The sequence below is a fragment of the Ammospiza nelsoni genome, chromosome 8 (genome assembly GCF_027579445.1).
Source record: "Ammospiza nelsoni isolate bAmmNel1 chromosome 8, bAmmNel1.pri, whole genome shotgun sequence".
Lineage (NCBI taxonomy): Eukaryota > Metazoa > Chordata > Aves > Passeriformes > Passerellidae > Ammospiza > Ammospiza nelsoni.
Genome location: NC_080640.1, coordinates 555,619 through 578,517, shown reverse-complemented (window position 1 = coordinate 578,517; position 22,899 = coordinate 555,619). Strand labels below are relative to the sequence as shown.

General features: G+C 55.0%; 1 protein-coding gene across 1 annotated transcript; it reads left to right on the top strand.

The window, feature by feature from the left end:
* The first annotated feature begins 827 nt into the window (after positions 1-827).
* On the top strand, positions 828-18,316 carry PWWP2B (PWWP domain containing 2B). Its single transcript, XM_059477528.1, has 3 exons — positions 828-1,005; positions 5,667-7,374; positions 17,822-18,316. Exons 1-2 carry the CDS (start codon positions 839-841, stop codon positions 7,354-7,356), a joined length of 1,857 nt encoding a protein of 618 aa, XP_059333511.1. The 5' UTR covers positions 828-838; the 3' UTR covers positions 7,357-7,374; positions 17,822-18,316.
* Positions 18,317-22,899: the final 4,583 nt, after the last annotated feature.

Here is a 22,899-nt window from a genome sequence, read left to right as displayed (position 1 = left end):
CCTCTGCAGAGCCATTGCAAACCCTGCTGGCGACGTTGCTGTGTCCCTGCTGCAGGTGGCCCTGCCTGGGCAGGGGCTGGGCTGGGTGATCCCAGAGGTGCCCCCAGCCCAGCTCTTCTGTCCTGAGCCATTGCTGAGGGACCCAGAGCCCCTTTGGTGATGGGGATCCCAGAGCCCAGCTCTGCTGTCCTGAGCCATTGCTGAGGGACCCAGAGCCCTTTGGTGATGGGGATCCCAGCGCCCAGCTCTGCTGTCCTGAGCCATTGCTGAGGGACCCAGAGCCCCTTTGGTGATGGGGATCCCAGCGCCCAGCTCTTCTGTCCTGAGCCATTGCTGAGGGACCCAGAGCCCTTTGGTGATGGGGATCCCAGCGCCCAGCTCTGCTGTCCTGAGCCATTGCTGAGGGACCCAGAGCCCTTTGGTGATGGGGATCCCAGCGCCCAGCTCTGCTGTCCTGAGCCATTGCTGAGGGACCCAGCGCCGGCAGCCGCAGCCATGGCCGGGGCGGGGCTCACCTTACGGCCCCGCCCCCTGCACGGCCCCGCCCCGCGGGTGCCGGAGCGCGCTTCGGCCGCCAGGTGGCGCCAGGTGCCGGCCCCGCCCCCAGCCCGGCCCCGCCCTTCCCAGGCAGGCCCCTCCCCTCCCGGCCCCGCCCCGCCCCGTTTGGGCTCGCCCCCGCCCCGTCCCACGCACGTGCCCGGTAGCGGGGCGGGGCCGTGACGCCACGGCCGGCGGCGGGGCGGGGCCGTGACGTCAGGCGCGGCGGCGGCGGGCGCTCCGTGAGGTCACGGCCCAGCGGCCCGGCCCAGCGGCCCCGCCGGCGGGGAGCGGCGGGAGCATGGCCGAGCCCGGGGCGGCGGCGGGGGACGCGGCGGGGGCGCCGCCGCCGCGGGTGGGCGCGTGGGTGCCGGTGCTGGTGGAGCAGATGGTGAACGACACGCTGGTGGTGACGCTGAGCTGCGGGGAGCGGCGCTTCACCGGCGTGCTGCTGGACTGCTCCAAGAGGTGCGGCCGGGGATGGGGCGCCGGGACCGCGGCGGGGAGCGGGGCCGGGGCGGCGGGGCCGCGCCGCTCCCGCGCTCTTTGTTCGGCCGGGCGGGACAAAGCGGCGGGGTCGGGACCGGCCCGGGGCACGCGGCGGGGGCGGAGCGGGGCCCCCGGACCGGCCGGACCGGCCGCCGCCCCGCACGTGGCCCCGGGGCCGGACCCCCGGCCCTTGCGGCCGCAGCCCCCGCGCCGGTCGCTGCCCTCGCCGGCCTCTCTCCCCGCGCGGAGCTCCCCGAGCTCCCCCTGCCGAGCCCCCCGGGGCCGGGCGGCGGTTCCGGGGGGTCCCGCGGCGGTTCCGGCGCTGCCCGAGTTCTGCGGAGCCGAGCGGGGCGTCTCGGAGCGGGGCCGCGGCTGGGCTCTGCCCCGCGGGCGCCTCGTGCTCACCCGCACCTGCCCGGCTCTGGCGGGGTTTGTGCCCGCGGCGGGGCCGGGGGGCTGTCCCGGGCGCGGCCGGCTCTCCGGGGCTGTGCGCGGTGCCGGGCCGCGCTCCTGTGAGGAGCCGATTTGGTGCTGTGTGCTGGGGAAGGGACAGATCCGTGCTGCGTGGGAGCACGGCAGCCTCACCTCTGTGATCCAGCCTACGAGATGAGCAGAGCAGGAGAGCAGGAGTTCTGAGTTTCATTTTTGTCATTTATTTAGTTTCACGTGGCTATCCCAGAAAATTTAAATCAGATTTTCAAACGCTTTCAGGCACCTACTGCTGTGCAGAGTCCGTAAACCCACCCTGGAGTCTGGTCCCAGCCTGAGCAGTTGGTGTCCCTCGAGCACCCTAAACCATCCCTTTCTGCCTTCTCACATTTCAGATGTTTTCCTCTGCAGTGACACTTCTTTCGCCTGTTTTTTTTCACCCTAACCTTTCTTCATTATTTTTCTTCATCTTGTTTCTTCCCTTTACTCCGAGTGGGTCCAGGAAACAACCAGACGGGTGTTTTTCCCAGGCTTTGAGGCAGCTCTGCAGCCCGGTGCTGCCGCAGCCCTGTGGGTGGTGACACTGGGTGGGAGGCAGTGGATGCCCTCTGAGCCCGGGGGCTGTCCCGAGGGTCAGTGCTGGTTCTGTGGCTGTCCCCGAGGGTCAGTGCCCGTTCTGTGCCCATCTCCTGGTGCTGAGCGCTGGCTGGCCGGTGCTGAGCATGGCGGGCAGGGAGGGGTGGTGGCCAGCACAAGGGGACAGCCGCAGCCTCTGCTCCTCTGCTCGTGGCTCTCTCTGGGGACTCTGTGAGTGAGGCAGACCCTAGGGACTTGGTGCCAGCACTGCAGTCATGCCAGGCTTGGGCTGTGGAGGGGAGGGGAGATCTCGTTCATCCTACAGCACAGCACAGGAGTCGGCCTGGCAGTGGCTGGAAGGTGAAGGTCAGGATGTGTCCCAAAGGCAGCAGGAATTTATCCACTTGGTGCTGAGCTTGGAGTGCCTGCAGTGGGTGTGTGGCAGAGCTGTTTCTCCTGCTGCTGCTGCCTGGCTGGTGGAGCTGTGTCCCACCAGCCTGTCCCTGTGCACGGGTCAGCCATGCTCTGCCTGCACCCCCTGGGAGATGGGACTGGCAGGAGAGGAGCCCCCAAGCAGGTTGTTGGACCTGCATAGAAAGAGGAGATTACCCCAAAAAGGAAGGAAGGCCTGCATGGTGATTGTTCAGCTTTCTTTTGTGGTTTAAAGTGCTTTCAGCATCACACAGTAGATGAATCTGTTTTACTTAGTTGTGGCTGCTCCATCTCTGAAAGTGTTCAAGGTCAGCTTGGACAGGGCTTGGAGCAGCTTGTCTAATGAATGACATCCCAGCTCAGGGCAGGAGAATTGGAACTCTTGGATGTTTTTTAAGGTCCCTTCTAACACAGACAATCTCTAATGCCTTGTTTAATTCTCCTGAGCTGTCGTGCATGCTGTGGGGAGCGGAGCAGGAGGAAGGCCTGCCACCCTCAGCACCCAGGGCACCCCTGGCCATCCAGGTCCTGGCTGGACACCTCTGGTGTTTTGCCACAAAGGCAGGTGCAGGTTTGAACCCCAAACTGCCTGCCTGGGTGTGCAGGGGCTCAGCCCATGGGCAGCAGAACTGCCTGCCTGTGCCCTGCCTGTGCCCTGCCCGTGCCCTTTCTGCCCCCTGTGCCCTTAGGAATGGGGGGATGTAGGGAGCAGTCATGCCTGACCTTCCAGCTGCTGGGGAATTATTTGCAGAAAAAGTGCTCGTGTCCCTTCCTGCCCCAGCCTGGATGATGCAGCAGCACCAGGGCCTGCCCAGTGACTGGCAGTTATTTGCTTCCAATAAACTGGCTCTGCTCAGAGCAAGCTCCATAGTGTGTATGCTCATGTGGAGATTTAAATGCTGCCACCGTGTTTCTGATAACAAGATTTGATAGCTTTGCTGCAATTGAACTTACTTTAAAAGTTTGGTTTTAGTTATGCAGGGATATAAATAAAGGAGGATGGCATCTCCTGTATCAAGCAGAGACTGGATTGAGATGACCAAGTCCAGTTGGCTGCAGCTGCCCCAGAAAGAGGGATTACAAGCAGGGTGAAATCCCATCAGCAGTATTTCCTGCTGCTTTAATCACAGAATCCCAGAATGGCTTGGATTGCAAGGGACATTAAAGCTCATCCTGTTCTACCCCAGCCATGGCAGGGACACCTCCCACTGTCCCAGGTGCTCCAGCCCCAGTGTCCAGCCTGGCCTTGGGCCCTGCCAGGGATCCAGGGGCAGCCACAGCTGCTCTGGGCACCTGTGCCAGGGCTGCCCACCCTGCAGGGAACAGTTCCTGCCCAGTGTCCCATCCATCCCTGCCCTCTGGCCCTGGGAAGCCTTTCCCCCTTGTCCTATCCCGACAGCCCCTGCTGAGAAGTTTGTCCCCATCTTTCTGACAGGCCTCCCCGCTGAAGTGGTGCCTGGCACAGGCTGACAGCTGGGGAGGACAGTGGCCTGGGTCTGTGGGCACGTTCTGTGGCACAGAGGCTGTGTCCAGCCCACTGGAGTTACAGGCTGCTCGTACATCAACACTACAGGCACAAACCATCCTGTGAGTGAACCTTTGGGTGCTCCACTGCTGCCAGGCAAGGAGCTCCATGCTGCTCTGGAGGGTGCAGTCACCTGAACAGGGGGAGTGGGCTTGTGTCTACACAAGGAGCAGTTTTCTGTTGTGACCAAGTCATGCAATCTCACTGCATAAAATAACCATAACTTACAGCCATCATTTCATTCAGAAATGGCCTCACTTTGGGGTATGAATGGTGCTGACATGTCTGTCTGGCTGTACAGACTGTACTGGCTTTCTGGGTTGTCATTTAAAGACACCTACATTCTTGGTTGTCTCTGTTTAAAAAAAGCCTCTTGGAACAAAAATATTTTGTTCCAAATTACGTGATTTCAACAGCTTAATCCTTTCCCAGTTAAAGTGTCATTTAGCAGGTTGTTGCACTTTTTCAGTAATGGGGAAGGACTTTGGAGGCTCCTCTCCATCAGGAAACCCATGGCAGTGGCTCTGTGCTGCTCTTGATGAGAGGTGTGGCAGAGTGGATGCCTTCAGCTCCTCTTCAGTGCTCTCTGTAACGCTTACCAAAGTGTCCCCCTCTGTGACACCCCCAAGACACTCCTCCCTTGCCTCAGGAAGGGTCCTTCCTTCTGGTGGTTGGAAAGAAAGCAGTGGCTGGCAAGGAGGGGAATGGGAATGTAGTATCCAAAACCCACTGGTATTTGGTCTGTACCTGTTCTCCATTCCTTTGTCTCTTCTTTGTGACTCTCCTATACAACATTTTGTTATTATTAAGAAGGCCCACGTGCTTCACTGATGCTGTGGTCTCTGCAGAAGTGTCTCTGGAAAGCCAAGGCAGGGAGCTTGCCCAGTCAGAGTCAGTGTTTCAGGGCAGAATCTGTCCCAGTGCTGTGTTAGCGTAATATTTCTAATGCCAGGCCAAGGGCATAAATTCATACATTTTGGAGACATGAATTGCAGTTATGAGTTTCAGCATTTCAGAGGATTTGCTTTTGCCAATATCCAGGCAGGATATTGTGTCCGGGCCTTGGTGGCCTGTAATGAGACTTGGCATTGAAGGACAGAGTATCACCATTGTGAACAAGCCTGCTGTTCTGGAGGAGCTGTGGGTGCCTTGTGTTACCAAATACAGCTGAATGTGGAGAGGAAGAGGAGCAGAGCTGTGTCTTGGTGAACCTGTGCAAGTTATCCACCCAGGGCAGGGTATTCAGGTTCAGAATGAAAAAACTGGAAAATCAGCCATGCATCTGCACTGAGAAGAAGGGCAGTTTCATAGCTCCCTAGGCTAATCCAGATCACATCCTTCCTCTGGCCTTGCCAGCCTGCTGATGCAGTAAACTGCTTTGTGGGATAAAACTTACAACTTCTTAGAGCAAAACTTTGTGCAAAGAATTCATAGAAATAGAGGCTTTGATCCCTGTGCCTTTTCTGCGAGAAGAGTAGGACACCTTGCCAGATTTCTGCACTGCAGTTATTTTTTTCAGTGGCAGAATTGGCTGCTTGATTGTAAAAGTCAAGAGAAAGTGTTGGGTTCTCAGTACTGAAGCTGTGGGATGGCGGGATCTTTTGGGTTCCCAGAGAAGCACCTTTCAAAGCTCCTGACTGTGTTTCTTTCCCTCCCCGTCCTTCTCACCCCAATTTAGGTCTGGATTGTTCTGCCTGCCATCGTCCTTCCCGAAGCACGAGGAGCCTCCCGCCGGTGCCTGCGCTACCGGAGCCGCCGAGGGCAGGGGAGCCGCCGAGGGCAGGGGTGCCACCGAGGGCAGGGGTGCCACCGAGGGCAGAGGTGCCACTGAGGGTAGAGGTGCCACCGAGGGCGATCCAGAGCCGCGGCCCGCCGGCCCCCTGCCCGCCGAGGAGCCGCTGCCGCCGCTGCTGCCCGCCCCGGGCAGCCTGCCGCCCTTCCCGCCCTACTTCGAGGGAGCCCCGTTCCCCCGGCCCCTGTGGCTGCGGCACACCTACAACCAGTGGGTCCCGCAGCCGCCGCCGCGGACTATAAAGAGGACGAGGAGGCGCTTGTCGCGCAACAGGGACCCGGGCAGGCTCATCATGAGCACCATCAGGCTGCGGCCCCGGCAGGTGCTCTGCGAGAAGTGCAAGAACACGCTGAACCCCGAGGATGCCAGCGCGCCGCGGCAGAACGCCAAGACCAGGAGGAAGCTGAGCATCCAGGACAAGGAGCAGAAGAAGCACGGCGACTCTGACTACATGGAGAAAAGAAACAAAAGAGAGAAGAGGGAGGATGACAAGTTTTCTGGGGAACTGGTGCATCGAACGCCAGTTATAAAAATATCCTACAGTACTCCGCAAGGGAAAGGTGAAGTGGTAAAAATCCCTTCCCGGGTTCATGGCTCAGTCAAACCGTTCTGTCCGGAGCCAGTGCTGCAGAACGGAGCCGGGGACCAAGAGGAGAGCGGGGACTCTGAACGGTGTCGACAAACCAAATGTTTAATGGACAAGTCAGCAGGCAGCCAGCTTGCTTCCATTCCAAAACTGAAGCTCACACGGCCAGTGCATTCCAGCGTGGATGTCCCACCCCCAAAGATACGGCTGAAGCCCCATCGCATCAACGATGGTGAGAGTGTTTCAATCTATAAGGCAGAACTGATTGATGAAATCAATGTCCTCCAGAACAGCGGGGAGTCCGATCCCGGAGCGTTTTACAATGATGAGTCCGCCGACAGAAGTTTAGCTGAGATGTCTTCAGGCAGTTCAGGTGAAGATGATGACTTCAAAAGGTTTCCCCAGGGTAAAGATGGACATGATAACTTGGCTTTCCTCATGAATTACCGTAAAAGAAAAGCAGATTCTTCTAGTTTATCGGTGTGTAGCAATGACAGTCTAGATGAATCCAAGTCTTCTAGTTCGGAAGTGACATCACCAGAACTGTGTGACTTTTTGCCTGGTGATGATGCCTCTGTCTCTTCATCTTCAAAAGATGAGCGTAAAATTGTGCCCCCACTGACAGTCAGACTGCACACCCAGAGTGTGTCTAAATGTGTTACAGAAGATGGAAGGACTGTTTCAGTGGGGGATATTGTCTGGGGTAAAATTCACGGGTTTCCGTGGTGGCCAGCACGTGTCCTTGACATAAACCTCAGCCAGAAGGAAAACGGGGAACCTTCGTGGCGAGAAGCTAAAGTGTCATGGTTTGGTTCTCCGACCACCTCGTTCTTGTCTGTCTCAAAACTCTCTCCTTTCTCGGAATTTTTCAAACTGAGGTTTAATCGCAAGAAGAAGGGCATGTACCGGAAAGCCATCACAGAGGCTGCAAAGGCAGTCAAGCACCTGACTCCAGAAATACGAGATCTCTTAACGCAGTTTGAGACATAACTTTGCCTCCAGTATCAGGTGAGTGATTGCTACACTAACGCTTGCCATGAAAAGCCTCCTAGTGCTTTTTTAATCTGTATTCCACTATTTGTTTGCATTTGTTTTTCCATTAAATCTGAGATTAGCAATTTACATGCTTGGTTGTTAGTTGGTGGGGGTAATTTCAGAGGTGGTGAGAAGCTTAATTCCAAACTCTTTTTGGGGCCAAGGGAATTGGAGCCCCTCTTCCCAGAGGGAAATGCTGGCGAGGCAGGACACTGTGAGGAAACAGCCTGTTCAAAGAATTAATAAATCTGTAGCTGTGTGCCTGGAAGACTAACGGGCTTTCAGTTTCCTTGGGTCAAAGAACTAAAACTTCCACTGGAATTAATTTGACATTTTTCATATGTATGTGCTGGTGCCCAGCAGTTACCTGTAACAGTTTAGGACCCCTTTGCTCCCGTCCTTCTGATCCCTCTGGTTTGGATTTCTTATGAAAGCCCTTTATGGCTCCTCAGAATGATTGTACCAAAAACTGTTTTTGTATTTCAGTATCTCTCACAGTACTTGGGGTTTGGTTTGTACCTAAATTTTCAGTGTTTCTCTGGGAACGGCCTGGATCAAATGAAATTCCTTTGGGCTTCACATCTGTGTGAGGACATTAGGTGGGAGTGGAAATGTGAGAGCTGATTCTTTGTAATGGATGGGTTTCCCTTTCTCATCAAACAGCCTGCCTGGCATGAAAATTTGTTGCCTAAAAATGCAGGCTGTGGCATGACTGGGAAATACAAGTTCATGGGAAAATCCAGTGACTTGGATGAAACCTGGAATCATTTCGCAACCTTTCTGTCATCAGTGTCCCAACAAGAGCTCAGCTGTGATGGTATTAGACAAGGGGGGATTAACTTTTGTTGAAAACCAGAGGTATCACTGGGAAGAGCCTCGAGTCAAAGGCCATGCTTTATGCAGTGTGGATCGTGATGTTGTCCCCTGAATGCTCTGCTCTGTTTCATGCTTGAAGGACTCTGTGAGCAAGCCGGGGCTGCTCCTCTGTACTCTTCATTATCTGAACTGTCATAATGCAGTGGGACTGGGACGGTCAGTGCTCGTGTAATCCTGATGGGAAAAGGGGAGTTTTTCATACCCTCTGTCATGGGACTTGACCCCTTGCTTGAGTGTGATGAAGGACTTGCTTTGCTTGGGTAATGACTCCATCTCAGCAAGCCTGGCTGGAGTAAATAACCAGAGCATGACATATTCATGCTGTGTGCTCAGGGTGTCTGGACAACTGCAGCAGCAACATTTCAGCTTCCTTCTTGATCTTGCCCATAGAACTGCTGCTTAACTCTGGCTAAGGACTTTATTATATCAGGAGTGTTTGGATTGGACCCAAATTCCTATTAGCTAGATCAGGAGTATAAATAAACCTGCTGCCCAGAATGTACTGTCCTTGCCAGTGGAAGAGTCCTGGCCAATCCATGGCTCCTGTCTGGACAGTGCTCTGGTTAAAGGAGCAGCAAACTTCATCCTCTGAGCTGTCTTCACTGTGTGTGTGCGCAGTCTGGGACAAAGGTGATGAGTGTCACCATCGTCCCTGACATCTGTCCTTGCCCTTGTGGTCCAGGCGGGCTGGCCTGGCCCAGCTGCAGGAGAAGGGACAACTTGAGAAGCACCTGATGCTCAGATCAGACAGACTGGCTGTGCCTGTCAGTCCATGGGGCGTGGGAAAGCTGTGGCCAAGAGGAGTCCCGAGCCCAGAGCTGGAAGTCAGAGTGGGAGCGTGCTTGCCCCCACGTGTCAGCCCGCAGGAACACGGCTGTGGCCCCAGCAGGACCTGGCCAGGACGGGGCACAGGCTGCAGGGCAGGGCCTCCAGGAGGAGAACAGCCCTTGCTCCAGACACCGTGGGATCTGAGCTACAGGTACACAGCAGGTCTGTAAACGGGGGAAAGAAGAACATCTGGAGAACACGTGGATAACAAAATAATGGGATGGCCTGGATTAGACCAAAACTTTCCTTCCCTCTGTGCTCTTCAGCCAAACCTCTGCATGTGTGTGTGGCTATATACATTTAGCAGATACCACTGTTTTGTTGGCCTCCTTCAGCTGGCTTTCCACAGGGGATTTCCTGCCTTACATGTCTGAGCTGAGCTGCCAGCACAGGCTGCCAGGCTGAAGAGAACATGACTGTAGGATCAAGAACTGCAAAACTAAAAAAGCAGAACTGCACAACTGCCTGTGTTCCACATGTCACATTTACCTAGCTTCCCTATTAGACCAGCCTGTCTGGAGTTTTGGTGCATCACTTATAAAATTGCTTATTATTTCAGAGAATTGTCTGTACCTAGTTCTCTCCTTGCAGGAGCATTGAATTTTGTTCCTTTCCTTGATTTTGCACAAGGTAGAACTGAAATGTTTCCTTCAGCTGCTCATCCACTGCCCTTTCCTGAAGGATGGCATGAAAGGGTTTGGGCTGGAAGGGACCTTAAAGTCCATCCCATTCCACCCCCTGCCATGGGCAGGGACACCTCCCACTGTCCCAGGTGCTCCAAGCCCCCTCCAGCCTGGCCTTGGGCACTGCCAGGGATGCAGGGGCAGCCACAGCTGCTCTGGGTAACCTGGTAACATTGCATGGGAACACTGTAAAATCCATCATGCTGGCCCTTCACCAGCAGTGGCACAAAGGTTTTTGTCGTCAGGAGTCCGTGAAGTGGCTTCAACCCTGACACCACTCCTGCTAATCCTGGCCACAGCACAAGTTTGTCACTGGTGACACTTTCTGTCTTCTGGCATGTGATGTGTTCTGCAGAAGGTAGCTACTGTAGGAAAAATGTACAAGCACTGCAGGTCATTTGTGGATGCACAAAACTGGAAAATTTTGATTTGTTTTTTTTTTCTTTTAACTTGGTTTGAGTTGGAAAAGCTGGTAGGATCACTTCTGTTACTGCTTTGTTCTTGGGGTTTCTTTGCAAGGAAAGTACTAGTCAGGTAATGACAGGGTTTTAATTAAGTAAAACGAGTTTCTGGAAAAACAACAGGCAGAATAGCAGCCTGTAGAACTCAAACTCGTACGACTTGGTTTAGAGCAGTGCCAGGCGAGTCATGTCAGCTCAGCATCTTCTCAGCTGCTCTGTAGCTTCCCTGGTGTGTGGCACCAAGGAGCCAGCTCAGGGCACAAGGAAGGCAGTGCTCCTGCCTTGGAGTGACAGATGCTTGCCTCTCCCTTGAGGAGAGCCCACCTGAGGGAGGGAAGGGGCAGCCAGGACCCTTGGGCTGGTGTCACACACGTTTATTGGGAATGAGCCGTGGCTGTGGCTGCTGCTCCAGCCGTGCCTTGCGCTGGGGCAGGGAGGGAGGGAGACCCGTGTTCCCAAAGGCCCCCCTTCCCTGCAGCAGGAATCCCTCCCGTGGGGGATCAGGGGCTTTACAAGGAGCACGTGTTGCTCCAGCCCTGCTGTGTGGGAAGGGTGTCCCTGCAGGGACAGGCCCTTGGCAGGGCTGGCTCTGCTGCTCTGGGATCCTCCTGAGCAGCTCCTCGTGGCAGATGCCCCCTCCCTGCACGCAGACAGGCAGTAAACCTCTAGTAAAAACTTCTGGTAGGTTTTCACCCACATCTCTGCATGAAACAAGTTTACAAGATGTATATTCCTTTGCTTTTTCAGTCTGGAGAATCCTTTATTCTTCCCTTCTCTCCCCTGTCCCCAGGCTGTGACTGTGGCACCATTAAACTTGCAGATGCTGAAGGCTTTCATTTTAACTGCTATGAGCTTAATAGACCCTCAGTGTCAGTACATCAAGCCACCCATCACACTGCTCCTGTGTGCAGCAAACTCAGAGCTGGCTGCATGCTCACTGTCTGTAGAAACCACTAAAGTAAAACCTGGAATATCACATTGTGACTTCACCTTCAGAGGTGTTCAGAGCTCTGTGTGTCCAGCCAGCAGCTTGTGAAACAGCATAAATCGCTCCACAGCTGTATTTTCTAACACACCTTCCTGGTCACATGGAATATTTCAGTGCTGAAGATGAATGCTTGAGATTTTTCTTGCCCTGCTTTCCAGATGCTTCAGTCCACTCAAACCAGGCATCCAACTTAATTGCTGTTTCACAGTCTTCCTGCTTGGAAGTCAGCGTCTCTGCATGCTAATACAAGGTGGGAGAGCAAGGTCAGGATAGGCTGTGCTGCATTTTTGTGTGCCCAGCGCTGGTGGTTGGAGCTGCACGTTGGGTGCTGTCCTGCTGATCTGCCCGTTCCAAAAGCACTTGCCCATTGTGCCCAGGGGCTGCCCTTGGAGACAGCCCGGTCTGTGCTGCCCTGACCTGGCAGCGTGGCCCCTCTCCATCCCCTCTGCTCCAGGCACTTCCTTTGGAAATGCCACCGGGCCATACATTGTGCTATTTCTACCTGCACCTGCGCCAGTGCCCAGAATGGGATCGGCTTTCAGAGCTGCAGCTTCAGCTGCTGCAGGAGACTCTGTCCCCAAGGGCTTAGCAGCTCCCTGGGGAGCACACGGGGCTGCTCCCGGGGCTGAGGATGGGGCTCGCAGCTCCAGCTGGAGCTTCAGGCCCTGCAGTGGGCAGGGCAGGGCAGCTGGGTGTCCCCAGCAGTGTCCCCAGCTCCCAGTGCCTCTAGATTCACACAGGATCAAGGGCTGTGCCAGGGGCTCAGGGCAGGGAATGGGAGAGATGCGTGGGCAAAGAACCTGGAAACCGGTTTCTCTGAAAGCTTGCAAATAAAGTAAAACCAGAATTTCTGTATGTTTTCCTGAATTATGTTTATTTACTTGTTTGGTGTTTGAACTCAAGTGGAGGTGTTGGAATTGCAGCTACAATTCCCCTTGTCCCAGCAAACTTGGGGAGCAGCAGGGTGGGAGCCAAGGGGCACCCAGGGGAGTTCTCTGGTCTCCCAGGCAGACTCGGAGCTCATCCTGCCCCTGTGGTGCTTAAACAGGTGTCTGTACAGTATTGAGCGCCTCCAAGGTGCTTTGGCCAGAAAGGAATAGGGGATTTTGGGAAACTTGGTGGTAGCTCTGTGTAGGGAAGGGTGCCTGTGCTCTGCAGGTGAGGAACAAACAGAATCCTCACAGAGCAGCCGTGCCCTGCTAATGGCACATGCAGCTGCTTGGCTCGTGGGGCTGCCTGACACAGTGGGTGACACAAACTGTACAACCACAGATGGGTTTGGGCTGGAGATACCTTAAAGATCATTTTGTTCCACCCCTGCCATGGCCAGGGACACCTTCCACTATCCCAGGTTGCTGCAAGCCACATCCAGCCTGCTGTTGAACAATTGAATATTTCTCATTTTCACGTTCAGGTATGAAAAGTGGGACTTTGATCCCAAAAATTGATGCGAAGGCTGTTGTTTTTCAGCCTTGATGTGTTCAGTTTTATCCATGAGTTGCCATCAGTGGTGCTGGCACCGAGGTGAGCAGGAGTGTGTGGGCTGAGTGACAAGCTCTGCTCCTGCTGTGAAAGGCTTACAGAGCTGCTCACCTGCGAGATGAGGTGAGCACGAGCTGGGATGTGCTGGTTTTGGCCAGGCTATAGTTAGCTTTTTTCACAGTGATGGATTTGGGGCTGCGTTTTGGATTTGTGCTAACACAGGGTTGATAAAATAGAGATGTTTTTGTTACTGGTGAACAGGACTTGCACAGAGCCGAGGCTGTTCCTGCCCCTCGTACAGCCATGCTGGGGAGGGGGCTGAGGGTGTCTGGGAGGTTGGGAAGGGACACGGCCAGGACAGGTGACCCCAGCTGGCCCAGGGCTATTCCAGTCCGTATGATATCATACTTAGTATATAAAGTGGGGGGAAGAAGGAGGAAGGGGGGACATTTGGGGTGATGACATTTGTTTTCCCAAGTCACAGTTAAATGTGGTAGGGCCCTGTTCTCCTGGAGGTGGCTGAACACCTGCCTGCCCATGGAAGCAGGGATTTCATTTCTTGTTTTGCTTTGTTTGTGTGTGCAGCTTTTGCCTTCCCTGTGAAGTTGTCTGTCTCAGCTCATGAGTTCTCCAGCGTTTGTGCTTCTGGTTCTGTCCCCGATCCCGCTGCTGGGGAGGGAGCAGGCGGCTGCGGGGGTCTTGGCTGCTGGGTGGGGCTGTACCACCAGTGGGGCCTGCTTTATTTTATTTAAATCTGCTTGCTGCAGCTGTTCTGTGTGCTCTCTCTACCTGTGCAGAACACATGGGCTCTGCATTAGCCAGATAATGAACTCTGCACATCCTGAGATTACGTGCAGCTGAAATAGGCTTCTGGTGTCCGGCAGCAAGGGCACAGATGGGGCTTAATACCTCAGCTCCTGGAGAGCTCATGCTCGTCATATCTACAGCCTGTGCCCCAGGGCTGCAGCTCTGCAGTCAGCCATGAGTGCTCTCTTGCTTCTCCCGGGGCTGTCTCTGCCTGAGCAGGAGCAGCAGGACCCTGCCACGGGCACGGGTGACAGTGTCCCTCGGTGTGTGAGGGCTGTGGCTCCTGCCCGGCCCAGGGTGCCCGTGGGCAGCAGATGGGTGCCCCTGCAGGTGAAGGTGCCCTCAGCCGAGCGGGAGGCTCCCTGGTGCCAGAGCTGTTCCGCAGGAACCTGTTGTGCCCTTCGTTAGCCGTGTCCTCCTGGCCTGTCGCTGCCCGGGTGCTCTGGCAGGGAGGAGCTGGGCAGGTGGTAATGGAGCTCTTCCCACTAAGCTGATGGATTTCTAAAGGAGTGGGTGGATGCCTTCACTGATGTACCAGTTCCTGTTTCACCTGCAATAGTCTCTGCTAGTACAGGATCAGCCAGCCTGAGTTTCTTTATGAAGTACATTTCCTGTGTGCTTTCTGCACCCGAAGAAATGAATAGCAAATTACTAGTTTGACTTCCCTTGTGAGCGATGACGTGCTCTGTTATGATGCACGCCAATAACCTGAGCCATTTACTCACGTGGAAAACAGTCCTTTCCAAAGGCAGAAACCCTCAGTGCAGGATTTGTCATAGGGATGCTTGGATTATAGAATCTGAGAGCTCCAGTGTTGGAGAACACAGCTGCCAGCCTGCTCAAGTCAGCTGGATTGTGCTGCCTTGAGAGCTGGAGACAGTTCCAAAACCTCATGCAGTGGGCCAGAGATGGGGATCCCAGCAGCCACCCTTTCCTTCCTCCTGCAGAGGAAGGCGTGGGAAGGAAGGACTTCACCAGCTGGCTGCTAGCAGCAGCCTCTCTGCATTTCCCCCAAGGAGAGATGGCTGGAGAAACACTGATTTGGTGATGCTCGATTACAGCCTGCTGTTAATTGCTTTATGATTAGAAAATAATCCTCAGAATCAGCTGCTTGGGCTCACTTGGGGTGCTGCAGCCTCCAAAGATAAATTGTCTTCTGCACTCTACTGCTGCTGCTCAGTCTGGATTTATGAATGGCTTTATTTGAGCCAAAACTTCATTTTTTTAATTATGAACAAGCACTTGGCTTCAGGGGAGCTGCCTTGGCTCTCCTTTGGACACCCAGCTTAGCACCCAGGCTGTCCTGAGTCAGCCCACAGGTGTTGTGTTAGTTACACATGGGCCAAGGCAGCAGCATCACCTGCTGCTCCATGCTGGAAGTGGGTTTTTAAACATAAATGCCTGAAGCTTTCCAGGGATGAAGTGAGAGCATACAAAGGGCAGTCACTGTGGCTCCTCTTGGACACATGAGAACTCCTGTGTGTGCACAGGCACCAGGGCTCTGTCATGGGCTGGCCATGCCCCTCGAGCCTGGCTGCAGGGCTGTGCAGGCACAGGTGCCCATCCAGGCTGCAGGGCTGTGCGGGCACAGGTGCCCAGCCAGGCTGCAGGGCTGTGCGGGCACAGGTGCCCATCCAGGCTGCAGGGCTGTGCAGGCACAGGTGCCCATCCAGGCTGCAGGGCTGTGCGGGTACAGGTGCCCATCCAGGCTGCAGGGCTGTGCAGGCACAGGTGCCCATCCTGGTTTCAGAGCTGTGCAGGCACAGGTGCCCAGCCAGGCTGCAGGGCTGTGCAGGTGCCCATCCAGGTTGCAGGGCTGTGCAGGTGCCCAGCCAGGCTGCAGGGCTGTACAGGTGCCCATCCAGGCTGCAGAGCTGTGCGGGTGCCCATCCAGGTTGCAGGGCTGTGCAGGTGCCCAGCCAGGCTGCAGGGCTGTACAGGTGCCCATCCAGGCTGCAGAGCTGTGCGGGTGCCCAGCCAGGCTGCAGGGCTGTACAGGTGCCCAGCCAGGCTGCAGGGCTGTGCAGGCACAGGTGCCCAGCCAGGCTGCAGGGCTGTGCGGGTGCCCAGCCAGGCACAGGGACCGAGCTGCATGCCGACGTTCCAGCACTCCAAGCCAAGGAGCATCCAGCTGTTTTAAAGCTGCTTGCTCTGTTGCTGGTAGCCCCAGCTTTCTGCTCCCACAGGACAGAATCCCTGATACTTGCCCTCAGGAGCAGCTGTTTGGCCCCTGTCCCCATGGAGGAGCCCCATCTGCCCTGGCAGTGCCAGGACCCTTCCCTGGGACCTGTTTGGCATCATAGTTGTGATGTGATTCTTTCTTCCTCCCAGTGAGGAATCCCAAAGAATCCAGCCACCCGAGGGCCTGCTGTTACCTCCTCAGCCAGGAAATCCATTTTTTCCTGTTTAGACAAGATCTTTTCACTCTGTAATGTCTCTAAAGTGTCAGTGCTTTCAAAGCCACTTGAGGGATATTGTTCCAGGTCCCTGGGCCTCAGGAAGGTTTCCCTAGGTGTAAGGTGATAAACCTGCAAGTGAGATTGTTGTGTGTTCTTGAAAGTCTGTCTGTTCATCAGAAGACAAATAGTTTCTCCTGCAAGATTAGGTATGAACTTATACTCTGTTGGCTGCAGGTAATAGAACCCTGGGGTGAGACCTCCCAGTTTCTGCCAAATACTGAAAGAGTGTGTGAAACCTGATTGCAGCCCTTCTCTGGAATACAGCTTTTGGGACAGATGTTCCTGGGTATTGAATCAGCTCTTTGCATTCTGCATTGTGTGGGCAATGCTGAGGATCATTCTGGATGCTGAGTCTGAGTGAATCAGTGTCACTTTGGGTCCCCTGCCTGCAGAAGCAGTGCTGCTGCCATGTCAGCAGCTTTGGAGATGTGATCCTCTTCCTGTGTTTGGTGTTCTTGGTTCGTTGTGCTCTGTAAGTCACAAACCTCAGCTGGGGGTGGTTTGAAGGTTTCTGATCTGCTCTTCTGTGGTGTTAATGTTGTACCTCAGGAGCACAGATCCAAGCTGGTGTCTCCTGCACTTCCAACTCAGCTGGCATGGCACAGACTTAGGGCTGGTCATATTCTTGTGCTGCTGGAGCTGCATTGCACTGGGAACAAGGTGCAGTGATGCTTCTGCAGCTGGTCAGAGTGCGTGGAGGTGTCCGTGCCATTCTGTCCCTTGGTTCTGCATCACCAAGTTGTTCCATGTGTCTTCTGTGAAGGCAAGTGGATTTTCCCCTTGAACTCTTCCAACGCTTCCACACTGCAGCCTGGCTGGAGCACTGCAACGAGCACCGCAGCCTGGCACTGCAACTGGGCACCACAGCCTGGCACTGCAGCTGGGCACTGCAGCCTGGCACTGCAACAGGCACCACAGCCTGGCACTGCAACTGGGCACTGCAGCTGGGCACCACAGCCTGGCACTGTAGCCTGGCACTGCAACGGGCACTGCAGCCTGGCACTGCAACGGGCGCCACAGCCAGACACTGCAGCCTGGCACTGCAGCTGGTGCACTGCAGCCGGGCACTGCAGCTGGGCACTGCAGCCTGGCACTGCAGCTGGTGCACTGCAGCCGGGCACTGCAGCCGGGCACTGCAGCTGGTGCACTGCAGCTGAGCACTGCAGCCTGGCACTGCAGCTGGTGCACTGCAGCCTGGCACTGCAACGGGCGCCACAGCCAGACACTGCAGCCTGGCACTGCAGCTGGTGCACTGCAGCCGGGCACTGCAGCTGAGCACTGCAGCCTGGCACTGCAGCTGGTGCACTGCAGCCGGGCACTGCAGCCGGGCACTGCAGCTGGTGCACTGCAGCCGGGCACTGCAGCCGGGCACTGCAGCTGGTGCACTGCAGCCAGTCACTGCAGCCACAGTCAGCAGCTTGAGCACTTGCAGGTACTTAGAAAAGCTTCTGTACGGCTGCTCTCAAGGGGAGAATAATCCTATTTGGTAGATTGTGTTCGCAAAGTGGAGGCAGATGTTCTTCACATGGCACGCTCCGTGGGGACTTGTGGCGGATTAACCTACAGTAACCCACCCGAACAGGGACTCCAGAGTCTTTAGCCACACCAGAGATTTATTATCATCACTGAAATTCATATCGTGTGGGTCTTGGGGAAAACGCCACTCTTACTTTGGGTTTGTTAGCCTGACAGCTTTCTCCCAGGCTGCAGCCGCTGCTGGCTGTGCCTGCCGGGCCAGCTGGGAGCAGCGGAATTCCTGGCTATATTTAGAGGGAAGCCGCAGCGTGTGCCTTGCCGCTCTGCCACAGTAACCTCTCCCTCTCTGCTCTCTCCAAGGTAACAGAAGACGAGCACAGCTGTTCTCCTAGCGGGTCACCGGGGCCGTGCGCCCGGACGCGCTCCCGGGACGGCAGCGGGATGAGCTCCGGGCACGGCGCTCCGCGTGCCACGGCACAGGTGACAGGGACGCGGAGCTGGGAGCCTCTTCTGGCGTGAGGCAGGGAAGGCCTAAGCATATCTTACCCTAGAATGAGAATTGGACCAGTCGGACGGCAATGAACTAGGAGAACAGCAAAAACCACAACTCGGAATGTATTTATTACTTAAAAGTTAGCTATTCTTGATAAAATTCCCCAGATTATTGCTGCTGCTTATTTTACTTACAGATTTCACACACTCGTTAATTTTAAAGCTTCCGAACTTTTATTCAATACTGTACCCTGAGAAATGTAATTGGGTCAGGACATGCAATAGAATGAAATCATTGTAGTGTCTTAAGTACAATGGACTCACTTTGTGTCTATTAAACCTTGGAAGATGTGCAACGCACAACAGTGTGGCTGTCATTGCATGTTAAAGCTTTCTCGTGTCGTTTACTGCAGAGCAGGGGAATCAGTGGTTCCAGGTACACAAACAAGCAGTGCTGGGGACTTGGATGTCCTTGGGTCCTACCCCTGTGCTTTCCCAACTCCCCTGGAGGAGCAGCACAGCACAGCCTGGGCCTGCCCTTGCTGCATGCACAGGGTTTGTGCTCTGGCCAGGGAGGGAATCCATGTTCTGAGCTGAACATGAACGTGCATATGAGCATGAAGTTGTATGATCACACTCTGTGAGTGGAATCGAAGGCCCTCTGAACATGTTGAACAGAAGGGTCCTCTCCTTACCCACAACCAAGAGGTGATGCATGATTCTGAACCAGCAACCAAACAGCTTTTTTTGCCAAATTCAAATGTTTTACAAACTGAAATGACATGGACAGGATTTTGGAACTGTAACAGTTAATTTTTTGGGTTTGTGTTAGTCTGCCCTTTCCTTGGATTCCCTCAGTCCAGAGACATTAATTTGAGGAGGTCTGTTGCTTCTGGTGCTGGAGAAAGCAGTTGAGAGTGTCCCTGCTCAGGACAGTGCTGTCTGGCTGTGGGAGCTGCAGGATCCCTGCACTGCTCCTGTTCCTGTCAGCTGGACCTGCTGCAGCAAACACGGGATGAGCTCTCGCTGAGTTGGGGCGAGCAGGTCGGAAATCACACAGGCTCGTGTTTTCCTGGTTTGTGCTGCTTCACACTGTGGTCTCTGAATGTCAGCAAGAGAGCTCAGAGCTTCCCGTTTCAGCAGCAGTGTCACAAGGAGAGCTCAGCACCAAACCCCTTCTGCTGAGCCTCAGAAATCTGCATCAGAGCAGCAGGGAGGCTGTGGTGTACAACAGGAGATGTTGAACCAGGACAGCTCTTTCCCAAGGCCCATTTCAGTCACCTCTGCAAACAAATCAATGAGCCTTCCTGGCTTCCAAAAATAAGTGCAAGAAGGACAGCAGTATGTATCAGGAGGTGTGTTCCTGCACCTTGTGTGAAGCCTTTGTGCAGTGGTGTTTACCCAGGCTGGCAGAGGTGCTCCTGTGCTGGGAGTGCTCCTGCTCCAGGAGGAACAGCCTTGCCTTTCTTAGCTCCTGCCTGTCTGGCCTCAGGGGCTCTTTGTGAGGTTTTTTCTAGCATCTTCTTGAGCTGGGGCTGGCCTGATGGCTGTGAGGTGGTTTTTGTGTTTTCTGCTCACACAGTTGTGCACTGTACAAAATCCCTGCCCCAAAGTGCTGCCAAGCGTTTGGCTGTAGCATTACAGCACTGAGCTGCAGGGAGGTACAAGCAGCCTTCTGTTCACTTAAAAAATAATTTTAAAAGGCAAACAAGAATAACCAGGACCCTACTCCTCACTGCTCCCAGGAAAAGCACTTGTCTGCTCCCATCTCCATTGAAGGGCTGCTCCATCACATGTGTGGAAGGGCTGCTCCATCACATGTGTGGAAAGGCTGCTCCAAAGCTGAAGGAGATGCCAAGGACAGTAGGTGAGTGCTGGCCACGTTCCTGAGCAGGCAGCCCATGGCACTTGGGTGCCATGAGCAGGCAGGAGCATTCTTCAGAGCAGCTGTTCAGTCTGTGCTGGGTGTGCGGGAGCTGGGTGATACCTCACACGTGGGGCCACGGATTTTCTCTGGGCTTGGCTCATGGGATGGCTTGGGAGGGTTTGCTCAGGGCCAGTGTCCGTCCTGTAATCTGGGGTGGTCCCCAGGGTGGAGTTGTCTAGGGGATGTCCAGCTTTTCCCCACTGTGTCTGCAGTAAAGCCCCTGGTGCAGATCAGCCCTGCCAGCTGTGTCACAGCACGGTGGGAGCTGCTGGCCTTGCCCCCTGCCCCGTGCGTGGGCACAGATTGGCACTGCTGGGAGCTGCTGGCCTTGCCCCATGCCCTGTGGATGGGCACAGATTGGCACTGCTGGGAGCTGCTGGCCTTGCCCCCCGCCCCGTGCGTGGGCACAGATTGGCACTGCCAGCTCATGCCCTCCGGCAGGGCTCTGCTCCTGCGGGCTGAGGGGGACTGAGTGCCTGTGTCCCTGCCAGAAACCTCCCCTGCCCTCCCCTGCAGGCTGCTGTGGCCAGGCAGGGCTCCTGCTGTCCCTGCACCTGGGTGTGTGACATTCCTGACATTGCTGTGCCCTGTGGAGAGCAAACAATGGGCTGTTCCTGCCCTGGGCCCTGCTGCTGAGAGCTGAGGGCAATGCCAGTGCCAGCAGGCAGGGGCTTCCAGAGCTGCTTTGCTGCCCTTTGTGCCAGGGCTGGGCAGGGACCCTTCTCCAGAGAGCCCTGAAAATGTGTGTGCCAGGTCTCCTTGTTTTCTGTGTCCCTTGTGATGCCCATTGGTCTGACAGCTGTCTGTCTGTCTGTCCTAACACCAGCTTAAAGAATAAAAAAGAGGAGTGACATTTCAGTGCTGCAGGTGAGTCACTGGATTTTTGACGCTTTACTAAGATCTGCCGCAGACAGTTCCAGTACAAACATGGTAACAGAAAATGGTGCTTGGGAGGCAGGAGAGTGCAGGGACACTGATCCTGCTGGGACTCGGCAGCTCAGTGCCACAGGTGGTTAAACCCCAGCCTTACACAGCACCAAACCACAGCCCAGCTGTGGGGCTGTGTGGGGGCTGCCAGAGCTGCCCCACTGCTCCTCGGTGGAAAGATGACTCAGGTTTTAGCAAGGCTGAAAGGATGAATCTCGTAGCAAATTGCTTCTTTGCCTTGGCCATTGTGCAGATAAATGAAAATAATTTCTCAGCAAGTGCAAATACATAAGCCAAGAGTACAGTGATGGTTCATTTCTTAACTGGTTTAAAAAACCTAGTGTGGAAGATTCTAAATATCACTTTTAATAATGTGAGGTTGGAATGGCTTCATTCAGTCTTTGACTGTGTCAGAGTAAAAGCTGGATTGGGTTAAAAACCTGAGTGTAACATTGAGGAATAGTGAGTGGTCTGTAGCATTCTCTGTGCTTCCCATCCAGTGCCACGCTCTGCCACGGGCAGGGACACTTGTCTAGAGCAGGCTGCTGCAAGTCCCATCCAGCTTGGCCTGGAACACGTCCAGGGATGGAGCAGCCACAGTTTCCCTGGGCAGCCTGTGCCAGGGCCTCACCTCCCTGCCAGGGCAGAATTTCCAGTGTCCCCCTGGCCCTGCCCTCTGTCAGTATGAAGCCATTCCCCCTTGTCTGTCCCTCCAGGCCCTTGTCCAAAGTCCCTCGCCATTATTCAAACCTAGCAAGATTTTTCATAATGAGGCTTTTTGCTAAGATTCTAAATCCATAGATTAAATTTTGGAGTTGTGGTGGGCAAACCATCGTAGCACCTGCTTGTCTTAACCTGTGATGTTTCCCTAAATCTTCTCTTGCCTCTCTTCCAGCTTCAGGATTTCTGTTCTCTGTTCCCTCTTTGGGCACTTCCCAGGGATCCTGGGAAGCAGTTTTGCATTGATCTGTCCTGCTCACCTGGCTGAAGCCTCACTGCAGTAATCCTTCCTGAGGCTGAAGTGTAACTTCATGAGGAAATGGTGCTTTAAATGTGAAAATAGCGTTTTCCTGGCAAACGAGAAACCTGCTCTTCTGGAATGTGGGAATTTTCTTATTTTACTAGGTCTTCAAATTATATACTGTCTGGTTTTTTATTCCTGCCTGTAGCAGAGGACTTCCAAGCAGCCTCGGTGTGTTTTTCTCTGTGTCTCAGGATTTATGGCTCTGCTGTCAGGCCAGGGATCGACCTCAAGCAGCAGCAGCCAGGTGGGAGCCCTGCCCCACACCTTTCTCTGAGCCAGGTGCTGGCCATGGCTTGACCGTGCCTGTGGCTGCCCTGGCTCCCTCATGCCAGCCTGTCCATCCCTGCCCGGTGCTGCCAGGGAGCCCTGCTCTGCCTGCAGCTGGTCCATGGCTCTGAGCTGAACCTGGGCTCTGGCTGCACAGGAGGGACAGCCTGCACACAGGGAATGCGTCCCTGAGCATCGCAGGGAATTGGGCATGGCTGCCCCCCTCTCCAGGGCGGCTCAGGCAGGCACCATTAAAGGGCAGCTTGCTTTAATCCACTCAAACGTCTGTCGTGTATGGAAAATATTTCCTTTCTCCTAAACCCTTCCTTTCTAAAGTGCATCTCATAAAACACAAAGTTGGGCAAGTTGTTTTTAAAGCAGATTTCTGAGGGAAAGCACATAAACTGCGAACTGGTTTGCATTAGACACCAAAACGTGGAGCATTTGGCTTTGATAAGCGAGGCCCGCCGTGGCTGGAAGCAGAAGGTGGCTGCAGCAGGAATGCTGAGGGCAGCTGAGCTGGCTCCGGGCAGGGAGGGGCTGCTTTTCCTTGGCGAGTCCTTGGTGCCGCTGCGGTGCCACCTGCAGTGGGTGGAGGTGGCACGGGGACAAAGCCTCGGTCCTGAGGGGTGAGGGGTCCGGGCTGGGGAGGAGGGGGCACGGCCGTGCCAGGGCTCAGCCAGCAGAGCCCATCCCTCTGTGTGGGATTGACCAGCGTCCAGCCTGGAGCAGGGAAACCTTTGGGGCCAAACCCCCTGAAACGCAGCATCTTCCTGTGTGCCTTTGCCCCCGTTCAGTGAA